The sequence below is a fragment of the Mytilus californianus genome, unplaced genomic scaffold (genome assembly GCF_021869535.1).
Source record: "Mytilus californianus isolate M0D057914Y unplaced genomic scaffold, xbMytCali1.0.p SCAF_10, whole genome shotgun sequence".
Classification (NCBI taxonomy): Eukaryota; Metazoa; Mollusca; class Bivalvia; order Mytilida; family Mytilidae; genus Mytilus; species Mytilus californianus.
The window spans coordinates 30,481,401-30,494,616 of NW_026262582.1; the positions used below are offsets into that span (position 1 = coordinate 30,481,401).

Sequence of the window (13,216 nt, forward strand, 5' to 3'; positions counted from 1 at the left end):
GACTTTTCCTGATTGACTTTCAACAGGAACACATGCATCCAAAAATTTAAACTATAATTTATTGCAGCAGCAGGTCCGACACTCAGTTTTTGGACAATTTTAATTAGATTCTATTGGCCTGTAGTAAAATTCTACAAGCCCAATAGAAATTTTACCGGCCTCAGCTGGTAGGCCTGTGGCTAAGTATGAATACTGTCAGTAACTCAACTTTTTTCTCATTACAGAGGTGAAGGTGAAGGTCAACCTTTAAACTTAACTCGTCCTCCATTAACCATGCCATCAAACATGCCGCAAGTCACCTTGGAGGAAATTCTTGACAGAAAGATCAAAGAAGAAATTAGTTCGTAATTCTTATTTGTTCGATGAAACGATTCCTGTAAACATATTTTATTGTTCAGAATTTTCTTCACATTTTGTCATTTCATTTGGTTTTAATGTAAGATTAAAACATAAGGGTATTTTTTATATCAAATAATGTTCAACCTGTGAGTGATCGATTATGTGAACTGAGTTAGTGATGAGAAATATTGAAATTCGAAACTTATAGAATAGTGGCTGCTTGTGTGTGAACAAAGAAAGTGAGTAAATGACAGCAATATGGAGAGTTTGGAAAGATATGATATAGATTTTACAACTAATATTCAACTTTCCAGAAAGAAATCGCTCTTGGTATAGAAGTGACCTACATTGTCTTTTTAAGAAAGACAAAGAAAAGTTTATTCTGATATGTTGAATGTTTGGGCATAATAAATTCATAGATTTTCAGTTCATAAGACGATGATAAAATCAGTAAACTAGCTTAGAACTAATTTGTGGTTCTTTGTTGAATACAAAAGTAACATAATTTTGAAGTTTAGATTAAGAAGTTGTGAAAAAAGATATCAACAGCCAACTGTGTTTTGGTTATGCTATGTCATTGGGTTGCTGTCTCAAAGACGTATCTCCCACATCTCGTTTGTTCATATGAATCAAGATCATAGTGTAAAAGAGATATTTTGTTGTACTAAATAATGTAAAAAGTCGAAAGAAAGAAGAAAAGATTAAAACATTTGAAGAAAAATTTACTGATATTTGAGTCCAATATTTTTTATTTATTTTATTTTTGACATTTCAACATCAGTTTTGAAGAATAAGAAAATAAGCATTGAATCATTTTTACCATAAAATCAAGAAATTCATAATTACAAAATATTTGTTTTTCTTCTACCTGTTAATTGTGATGTATGTGTTAAGGAATATTCTCGGAGGGACGATGTATATATTTAGTTGTTTTTGTGTGTATAAGTAGTTTATTTAATGGTATGAATGCTGATGAAAAAATATATAGCAGAAACTTCAACTCTGAGCCTTCTAGCTTTACACACACTTTTTTTTTTTTATTTGTGTAATATGCAAAGAGATTTGATGTTTTGGGTTCAGTATTTTTATGTTTTGCTATAACTATAGCATTGGGAAACAAAACATGGAGAAAAAACAAGAAATACTCATTTTTAATAGTGATTTTGAACTGTCAAGTTGTGAGATATAATCTAATCTGGTTAGCAGAAAAATATTTGTTTAAACACTTTCTTAAACAATTCTGATTTTTAGAATATTTAAGCTATTGAATTTAAAAAATTATTAAACTATAGTGTAAATTCACACTAGAAGAATCTATAATGATTATTGATGATCAAATTGTTGCCTTTCAAAAATAAAAAAAAATCAGATCATTGGATAAATTTCAATTGCTTAAAAGGATTCTTACCAATCACAATGCTTTGGTGTACACCTTATCAAATATTACCCAGAATGCATTAAATTCTGAATGGGTGATTATTTTAAAGTTGAAATTTCTCTGAATAAATGTAAAATATAGAACAGCATGAATGTCTCAGAATTGAAAGTTTTGCAAATTATTTTTGATGTTGTGTGTTGTTAGGAAATAATAATATATTTTTGTTGTCACGTTCATTAAAAAGATACATTTTATCATTATTTTTATTTATGAAAAAGTACAAATATATATTTAATATTTGTGTGAAAGATAGTCTTTGTGACTGATAATTTTTCAGTAGTAAGTTATTGACATCGTAAATGCTGTATATTGCCATATAAAAATAATGGGGCTCATGAAGGGAAACTGTAATAAATTATTTTCTGGGATTTGATCTTAATGCACAAATCTCTTCATTGTATTTGGAGATTTATTTATGTGGTGACACTCAATGAAGTAAAAGCAAATTTGTGTTGTATATTTTCATAAGTATTTATTGAACGCTTGGTAAATTGAACTGGTATGGGCATTGAAAGAAATTTTTCAAAATTCAAGCTTTAAAATTTGAATATGAAAAATTAAAATGCAACAATAAACATTTCATTTTGATTTACATTAAAAAAATATATTTTCAAAAGAAGAAGCTTCATATTAGGTTGAACCTTTTATCTAAACAGTGAGCATAATATTTTTAAATATATAATTTCATGTACGTTAATGTCAGACCAAAGCAATATATATCTCCAGTTAATTCAAGAAAATATTAAGAAAAATAACATAAAATACCGCCTTGATGTAATATTACTAAGCATTATTATTTTCTCCACAGTATACATGTTTTTATTGGTTTTTTTGCCAAAATTATTTTTGAGTGTTATTTATATTGGTTCATAAATAAATTTTCATTTGAAAAAGGGAGATAATTTAGAAAATAAAAGCCATATCAAGATAAAAAATATGATTTAATGTGACCTAATTATATCATGGCTAATTTATTTTCAAGTAAGAAAAAAACACATTTCATTCTCAGAGCAAGTTCTAATAGAAAATTTATAAAGGATATATAGACCTATTAATTTCATCCGTCCAGGATAGTTATAATTGGGATAGCTCTAAGGGGTAAACTTAATATTAATTTATTATGACCTTAGGGAAGTAATTGTTTTTCTTTTTCTTTTTTTAAAACAATCCATATTTGAAAAAATGTTCCTAAATATTCTGTAGATAGAAATAAGAAATAATGTCAACCTAGATATGTTCCAAAAGACAAAAGTAAATTTGAGAATTCTGTTTAAAATTTATTCACAAATTTTGGTGATGTGGGACTATTTAGAGCTTGACATATTATACAGACAACTGTCTCATGTTGAAGACTGTGTTGACCTCTAAATGTCTTTTGGTTTTTTGTGTATGGTGGGTTGCTGTCTTATTGATGCATACCCAACATCCCTCTTCATTCATATTTATATGCAAGAACCATACCGGTGACTGTGTAACTGTATTTTATGTTATTGCAGAGGTGCCTTTATAAAGTTGTATTGCAGTTGAAACAGTTAACAGATTATTTCTTTATTTTAAAAAGTTGCAGACATTAGTCATTCATTTACCATTGATTACAGTTTGTTTAATGATTTGAATAGCTGTTATTTGTGACAATAAAATAAATGACTGAAGTGTGCACTTTAAAAATGCTCAAAAACAGAATCACAAATCTTTCTTTTCATCAAAATATTATGAGTTATGTTTTTGGACTTTAATCTGAAAATGTTCTTAATGTAAATAGGGTTTACCATTTTGATAACGGTAGGTGAACTTCTATAGATTTAGGGTTAAAAAAAAGTAATTTTGAGATCAAGCCCAGAATAATACAAGTATATTTGATATATATATATCTAAATATATAATATATTTATGACCCTATTGTTGTTTTTGGTCCCCTACCATGTAAAAATTGTTGATATTTTAGATTGTTATACCATTGCTGGTCCTCTCAAGGTTTGACTGCAATAGCATGAGTCTATGATAAAAATAGAAAAAGACATGTACAATTGAATGTAATATATGTGGTATTCAATTCTTGTATGTATTTCTTTTATTTCAAGTTTATTTATATGACTAGAAAAAAAAACACATGAAAATTATAAATTTTTGTTAAGACTTTTCAAGTTAGTTTATAGCTTGCTTGCCTTTAGTTTAAATGATTGTTTTACATGCAGTACATACAAAAGATTATGTAGTGATTTATGTTACACTAGAAGTGGTTACATTTATATTAAATACATTGATTTATAATGATATATTCATTAACATCATCAAATTTACTAAGATAATTCACACTATTATTCTATTTGATATTGTTTATTAAAGAATTTGTTTTAGAAATGATTTATGTTGATTTTAAATACAGTGCACACTTTTTGTAAAGTTAAATTACAATGCATTTTTTCAAATGTCTATTGCATTGAACTTTTGTATAAAGTAATTACATTGTATATTGATACACACAAATGACATAAGAGATTTGTGCTGTAAAAAGAAAATATTAATTGTTTAATTCTTTTATTCTTTAATTCCTTGTATCTTGTTTTACGGGATATAAACAAACGCAGAATTGAGTCATTATAGGTAATAGAATAAAATAGTCAATTATTTATTTTATAAAATTAAAAATGATTAGTTATTAAAATACTTGTCATTTTTTAAGGTTTATGTTTTTTATTCCATTTATTCATTTTGTTAATGATAAAAATGTGACTGTTACAGAATTTTCATAACACCAATTTTCATTTTATAAATGTTGTTTAGTTGTTGTTTATAAGTATGTGTTATACTATTTACTTAATGTTTTGTTCTAGATATTGACCCTGTCCATACAGTAATTTAATTTATTCAGACGGATCTATTTTTACTTCATTCAGTTGCTATATTATGATAATTAAGATTTTCAAAAGAAGTGGAATGTTGAGAGGACGAGAGGTGGGAAACTATCAAATGGAATGTCAAAACTTATTTTCTGTCCTCATGTTAAAGTTAAAGAATAGTGTTGAGAGTTTATACACCACAACCATTCTGTTTATACCTGCTTTACCCACCCTTTGAAATTTATCTGTCAACATAGGACATTGCATATGCTAAATTCAAAAAAATAATACAGTGAAACCTGTCTAAACCAAACCCCTTTGGGACTTAGGATTTTGTTTGGTTTTGGAAAATTTTTGGTTTAATCAGGTTCACAACGCATAAAGTTTGATATGACTGGACTTAAGAACATGTTTGGTTTAGACAGGTTGCCATGTAACTAATTTCATATGAAAACACATGCACAAATTCATTTTGATTGGCTAAAAATATTACTAAGTATTTAGTCAATAGTAATCCATTATTTTTTATATATTCTACAAACTGTACAGTATTCAGTAATTATTTCATTCTGCAATGAAGACACAATCTGGGAAATTTAGAAACTGGAGTTGTGTTTTAAAATGACTAAGAGAAGAATAATTAAACAGCATGATTTGTTGTTTTATTTCAATGATTAACAAATGATTGAATATTTTAAAATAATAATACACCTAAAAATATAGGATAAATTTTCAAATTTATTAAATTAATTAAAATTAAATCCTTAAATTGCTCCAGTTCTGATATACATCGCAATGAAATTAAAGGATTTAATTTTACTTAAATTGGAATTTATAAAATAAATTGAATGTTTAAAAAAAGAAGAGTTGTTGATAATCGATTTATAAAGTTTTCCTTGCTGACAGATGAGGGTATAAAGTTCTCAATTATCTATTATCACTACAATATACAACTAATTTAGAGTATGGACAGACGTTGATATAACATATCTTTGCTTCACCAGAAAAATTTCTTTTATTACAATGCTTGTCATATAACACATTGACTTTTTAACTTATAATTTCTATATTTTATCTTTAACCTAACCAAATAATAAATTTTGACGGTGGATTTTTTTCTTTACCAAATTTTCTCTTTAATCTAAACAAACAATAGACTTTTAGGGTAGCTTTTTTACTTCAGATTCAGTCTGATGTGTTGAAACACTTGATAATTTATAAATCATTTCATTCAAGAGAGTTTAATAAAATCAGCCTACTAATATTTTTGTAGGATAACAATAACTTATGTTTTCATTAAAAATTAATTCCTCTTCGTCTAGATTTTTAAATATCCCTCAGTTAAAGGTAATGGTAGAGTCGGTAGTGGATTCAGGTGAGGGCGTACCACCTTCTTTTTGATTGAAAAAAAATCATTTTTTGACATAAAACTTTGTTTAAATTTCACCTCAGTATGTTAAGCACTATTTTTATCATAGATAAATAGGACCTAACTTTCCTAGATCCCTGGATCCACCGCCAGAGTGATTTTGATCCAACTATGAGTTCTTTATCTCATTTGAGAAAAAAAGATCCTCAAGATGGAGAACAGCAATTAAAAGTTCTGTTGATCTATAATACTGTATATTATTTCTTTCATGAATATTCATCCCAAACTTTGTGTCAATTAAAACACTGTAATTAATATGATTTATGTATAAGGTATGTTGTTATTAAAATCTTTTGTCTATATTAAATTTAATCGAAAAACTTTAAATTATTTTTATATTAAAAATTTCCAATTTGTTTAAAGCATGTCCGCTAAAAATCAGCTAATAGATGTGATTTAACATGAAAATAGGGTGAGAATTATTTTAGAATTCATTCTCTACATGACAGTATTAAAATCTAATGCTCAATTTAGTTGATTAATCAATTAATCTTTTTTTCCCTTGTTAATTTTGGTAATTAAATCCATCTGTTTTGTAAATTTCAATCAACAAATAAAAATTTTACCTTAAAAATCAACAACAGACATTCAATGACATTTTGATTTAAACCTTAATAGGTATTTTTGTAAGTTTACATGTAAATTAAATATAATAATTTGTAAATCATGATAATCTGGTTCAAAACCCTCTGCAGCCATTTATCCTAACAAGTAGTAGTGAGAATATTTTCTGGTGAAGCTGAGACACCTCCAATAATATTTATTGTGTACAGTTTATTATGTGGCTGTCACCACATATCATTTTTTGGGGTTTGTGATTTTTTGACAGATGCAATATGAAAATTCAGAAACTTGATGTGATATTATTCTAGTAAACAGTGCTGTGCTTGTATATGGTTTTATTGTTTTTATTTCACCTAGTGAAGTGAGTAATAAAAAAGGGGGGGATCATAGGTTTTTTAAATTATTTTCAAAATGTGCATTTGGTGTTTAGAATTATTTTCAGAATCTTCTTATACCCTTGCTCTAGGAATGGGGACTATACTGCATTACCTTGTCCCACCATCCATCTGTCCATCTGTTTTGTGTCCACCTGATCATCCAAAGAATGTTTCTGTCTTATTTTTCTCCGGTACTACTAAACAGAATGACTTTATGTTTTGTCAGTAGTTTGACAGTGACTAGTTGTCTCTTGTGAGCAGATACCTACTTTCTGTTTGCCAATATGTTGAATGAACTTAAATCCACGTCAATTAGACTCTAAAAGATAGTTATCTCATTAACAATCCTACCACATCTCCTTATTTTATATTAATAGTTTAGGGTCAACAGCTTTGCACTTTTTAGCTCACCTGGCCCGAAGGGCCAAGTGAGCTTTTCTCATCACTTGGCGTCCGGAGTCGTCCGTCGTCGGTGTTAACATTTTACATTTTGAACTTCTTCTAGAGAACCACTGAATGGAATGAAACCAAACATGGCATGAATGTTCCTTATGAGGTGCTGACCAAGTGTTGTTACTTTGTAGCGGATCCATCATCCAAGATGGCCGCCAGCGGGGGACTTAGTTTAACATAGGACCCTATGGGAAATACATACAAATGTCTTCTTTTAGAGAACCACTAAATGGAATGAAACCAAACATGGCATGAATGTTCCTTATGAGGTGTTGACCGAGTGTTGTTACTTTGAAGACGATCCATAATCCAAGATGGCCGCCAGCGGGGGTCTTAGTTTAACATAGGACCCTATGGGAAATACATACAAATGTCTTCTTTTAGAGAACCACTAAATGGAATGAAACCAAACATGGTATGAATGTTCCTTATGAGGTGCTGACCGAGTGTTGTTACTTTGTAGTGGATCCATCATCCAAGATGGCCGCCAGCGGGGGACTTAGTTTAACATAGAACCCTATGGGAAATACATACAAATGTCTTCTTTTAGAGAACCACTGAATGGAATGAAACCAAACATGGCATGAATGTTTCTTATGAGGTGCTGACCGAGTGTTGTTACTTTGAAGCCGATCCATAATCCAAGATGGCCGCCAGCGGGGGACTTAGTTTAACATAGGACCCTATGGGAAATACATACAAATGTCTTCTTTTAGAGAACCACTAAATGGAATGAAACCAAACATGGTATGAATGTTCCTTATGAGGTGCTGACAGAGTGTTGTTACTTTGAAGCCGATCCATAATCCAAGATGGCCACCAGCGGGGGACTTAGTTTAACATGGGACCCTATGGGAAATACATACAAATGTCTTCTTTTAGAGAACCACTAAATGGAATGAAACCAAACATGGTATGAATGTTCCTTTTGAGGTGCTGACCGAGTGTTATACTTTGAAGCCGATCCATAATCCAAGATGGCCGCCAGCGGGGGACTTAGTTTAACATGGGACCCTATGTGAAATACATACAAATGTCTTTTTTTAGAGAACCACTGAATGGAATGAAACCAAACACCGCATGAATGTTCCTTATGAGGTGCTGACCAAGTGTTGTTACTATGAAGCTGATCCATAATCCAAGATGGCCACCAGCAGGGGACTTAGTTTAACATTGGACCCTATGGGAAATACATACAAATGTCTTCTTTTAGAGAACCACTGAATGGAATGAAACCAAACATGGCATGAATGTTTCTTATAAGGTGCTGACCGAGTGTTGTTACTTTGAAGCCGATCCATAATCCAAGATGGCCGCCATCGGGGGACTTAGTTTAACATGGGACCCTATGGGAAATACATACAAACGTCTTCTTTTAGAGAACCACTGAATGGAATGAAACCAAACATGGCAAGAATGTTCCTTGTGAGGTGCTGACCAAGTGTTGTTACTTTGAAGCTGATCCATCATCCAAGATGGCAGCCAGCAAGGGACTTAGTTTAACATAGGACCCTATGGGAAATACATACAAATGTCTTCTTTTAGAGAACCACTGAATGCAATGAAACCAAACATGGCATGAATGTTCCTTATGATGTGCTGACCAAGTGTTGTTACTATGAAGCCGATCCATAATCTAAGATGGCCGCCAGCAGAGGACTTAGTTTAACATAGGACCCTATGAGAAATACGTACAAATGTTTTCTTTTAGAGAACCATTGAATTGAATGAAACCAAACATGGCATGCATGTTCCTTTTGAGGTGCTGACCAAGTGTTGTTACTTTGAAGCTGATCCTTCATCCATGATGGCCGCCAATGGGGGGACTTCCTTTAACATAGGACCCTATGGGAAATACATACAAATGCTTCTTCTAGAGGTGCACTGAATGGAATGAAACCAAAAATGGCATAAATGTTTCTTATGAGGTGCTGATTAAGTGTTGCTACTTTGTTGCCGATTTACTGTTCAAGATGGCCACCAGGATTTTTTATTAAATTACAGGACCAATATTAAACCAAATTTGGCCTCACTCATTATTAGGGTATCTGTAATGATTTTAATCTATTTTTACATGATTTCCAAAACCAAAGTAGAATCAGGTGAGCGACACAGGCTCTTGAGAGCCTCTAGTTTTTGTCTGTAACACCTACTTCTTGTTTTCTAATAATTTGAATTACATATGGGTAAATGCTTAGCATGACAATGCATGAATTCTTGTTTAGCATTTCTTCTACTGGGTTGACACTGCTTGTTGACTGGAATTCCCCCAAAGTTATCATTATTTAGCCACAGCTAGTTAAATTGAATTTCCCCAAATATATCATTAGCCACTGCTAGTTGAATAGCATTCCCCTAAAGTTAACCATAGCCACTGCTAGTTAAATGAAATTCCCCCAAAGTTATCATTAGCCATTGCTCGTTGATTGTGATTGCCCAAAGGTATTATTAGCCACCCAAAGTACCATTTCCCACTTCTAATTGAAAGGAAATCCCCAGAGGTATCATCAGCCATTGCAAAAATGAGGCGGTAGATGCCAATGGAACATTAAAAACTCACAAGTTAAAGAAAAACTGACGACTTCATTGCAAAAAACGAAAAGACGAACAAGTTTATAAACAGAACTAAAGTGCTCCAGAAGGGTAATCACTCCTGCTCCACATACAGTACCCGTCGTGTTACTCATGCAAGTACAAATCCAGTGATAAGTCTTATTCCATGAAGTCACAAATGAGGAAATGAGGACAGGATTGTGGTCATGAAAATTTGAACATTCTGATCATCTGTGACATAAATACATTGTATTACATAAAAGTCAAGCAACTTCATCATTAGCCACTTCTAGTTGATGTGTATTCTTCAACCTTATTATTAGCCACTGCTAGCTATATATATATATATTATAAACAAGTCTAAATTGAAAACAACGTTCAAACCTATTATTGAGTTGGATAAAAACCGCAATTTTTATACGTGTGCATGCAAAACAAATTTCTTGGTAGAGGGGTCTAAATACAGCACAAACAACATTTTCCAAAAGACCATAAAGTGAAAAAGTATATTTTAACAAAACGCATTTGACTAGCAGGTCGAACAACGGATGTTCTTAAACCCTGCTGACTGCCATTGGCAATTGCCAAATAAAGGGATCACCAAATGTAACAAAATGGATCTTAACTATTAATTTAATATTATATATGTATATATAGTTGACGTTAATTCTGCAACTTCATCATTAGCCACTGCTAATTGACGAGACTTTTTCATTGCCCATTGTTTAACTTTTCTTGGTTGTGCATGTTACTGCATTGGTTCCTTCTTTTGGAAAGTACATTTCTCAGTTAAATCAATATGTCGTGTCTGCAGTGAAGTCAGGGATTTCTATTAAGGTAATATTTGCATAACAGCAAGGATATTCATGTCTTAAATTTGGTAAAATATTTTATTAAATTTTATCACAAATAGATTTATTTTGCATTGAAGAATGAATCCGTTTGCAGGAATCTAATTCAATGCAGTTTTTAGTCCCCTACTGACGAAGTCGAAGGGGACTTTAGGTTTGAACTCCGTCCGTCTGTCTGTCTGTCTGTCCATCTGTCAGTCCGGCAAATCAGTTTTCCACACTTTTATTCTTCTTGCTTGAAGATATTGATTTGATATTTGTTGTATTGTTTTATCATGACAAGTTACCGATCAAGTTCGAATTTTAATCCAGTCTGACGATTTTGTGCAGAGTTATGGTCCTTGAACATAGAAAATTCACTCAAATAATCAGTTTTCCGTACTTTTCTTTGTCATGCTTGAAGATATTGATTTGATGAATAATATATATATTTATCATGACAAGTTACAGATCAAGTTTGAATTTTGGTCCGGTCTAATGATTTTGTGCAGAGTTATGGTCCTTGGACTTAGAAAATTCACGAAAATAATAGTTTTCCTCACTTTTTTCATCATGGCTGAAAATATTGATTTGATAATTGGTATATAGTTTTATCATGACAAGTTACAGATCAAGTTCGAATTTTGTTCTGTTTTGATGATTTTGTGTAGAGTTATGGTCCTTGGACTTAGAAAATCCACTCAAATAATCAATTTCCACATTTTTTTTTTTTTTGTCATGCTTGAAGATATTGACTTGATATTTGTTATATAGTGTACACCATGATAAGTTATAGATCAAGTTAGCATTTTGTTCTAGTACAATGAATTTTTAACCGGTAAGGGACTATGTATTGCCAGGCAATACTCACAGAATGCTTGTTCATATCTGATACATGTTTACGGTAATGCTGTTCATCAAAATATAAGTTTAGAAATTTGACTTATTGAAAAATGTAAATAATTATACTGTTGTTCAATCACTGTATCTAGTAATTTTTTTTTTAAATAAACGCCCAGTCGCTAGTCTTAGTTTGAGAGTGCTCTGGGCATCGGCCATAATTGTGTCTTCCCGTGCTGTGTATGACGATGCTGTATTGTATCTTCTATGAAATACAGTAATCGACATTAGAGTGTAGGACGGCATGATACCAGGTTAAACACTTTGAGCATGCTACCAATAACTGTAAGCATTGTTTAATTTGGTGTGGTTCAGTTGTATTTTGTTTGTATTTTGTTTGTACTTATGTTTTTGTTATCTATAATACAATTTTATAGATTTTAGACCTTTCCTTTACGGATTTTTGTGTACCTTGTTAGACTATTGTTTGAGATTGAAAAGGGGAGTTGACTTTTAAAAAAAAACTAGTTCCACCCCGTCACATATTCATGTGTTAGACTGAACCTCGTCAATTATCGGGGGTTTTTCGTTTATTTATTCTTTAACTAATTATGTCATTTTTCTCCATTCATTTTTCTTTTAATTTTGCTTATCATTCTCCATTCTTCATATTTTAGCACCCCGTTATTCTCTTTTTTTTTCATTTTATACCAATTTTTCTTAATTCTTTATTTTTGCCCGACTATTCTCTATTTAGTAAACCCCCATCCAGGATTAGATTTATAACGTGAAAGTTAGCTCGTGTGTGATTTTGTAAAATAACTTAACTATTTTGGTTGCATTCAAACAATTTTCTGCACAACGAAAATCAGAGAAAGAATACATATTGTGTAGAAAAAAAAATTAGAAGCTTAGACACGATAGTATAAACCGCCTAATGTCAACATTGTCTGAGCATTGTTGAGAATAATTGGAACCTCATTCTAAGTGAATTAAAAACTAGCGGCTCTAAAGAGCATGTGTCGCTTCCCTAGGTCTATGTGCATAATCAACAATGGACTCTCTCCAACATTGTAGACAGGAATAGAATTCATGACAAAAATTTGACAACAATTTCTTATTGTTGATCTTGTATTGCTGATCATTTTGTCTGTTTAGTTTCTCTCTATCTTCTTTAGTTTTTGCTCAAAACACACAACAGAGGGTTAAAAAAAATCCTCATTTAAGGGCAATCACTCCTACGAAGAGTGACAGTCTACTAATTATATCGTCAAAACTTGACTTGATTGTGGATCTTGCCTTGCTGATCATTTTTGTTATTGAAAGTTTCTATTTATATATTAAAATTTTTATCATATAAGGCAAAACGTTAAAAAAAAAATGGTAAAAATCATCATTAAAGGACAATAAGGAGTCGTCGGAAATTTCCTCCATACTGTCTAAAATGTAGATCTTGTCTTGCTGATCATTTTTGCTTATTTAAGTTTCTATCTATCTATTATGATATTAAGATATAAGGCAAACACGCAAACAATTGGTAAAAATCGTCACCA

The 13,216-nt window shown here is 31.2% G+C and overlaps 1 protein-coding gene across 1 annotated transcript in view; it reads left to right on the top strand.

Annotated features, from left to right (window-relative positions):
* LOC127717919 (ecdysone-inducible protein E75-like) overlaps nt 1-6,938 on the top strand; it is a 66,818-nt gene extending 59,880 nt beyond the window's left edge. The window contains exon 14 of the mRNA XM_052223785.1: nt 225-6,938. Within this exon, the coding sequence (XP_052079745.1) occupies nt 225-348 (124 nt within the window). The 3' untranslated portion in view covers nt 349-6,938. The remainder of the gene's footprint in view (nt 1-224) is intronic.
* Nucleotides 6,939-13,216: the final 6,278 nt, after the last annotated feature.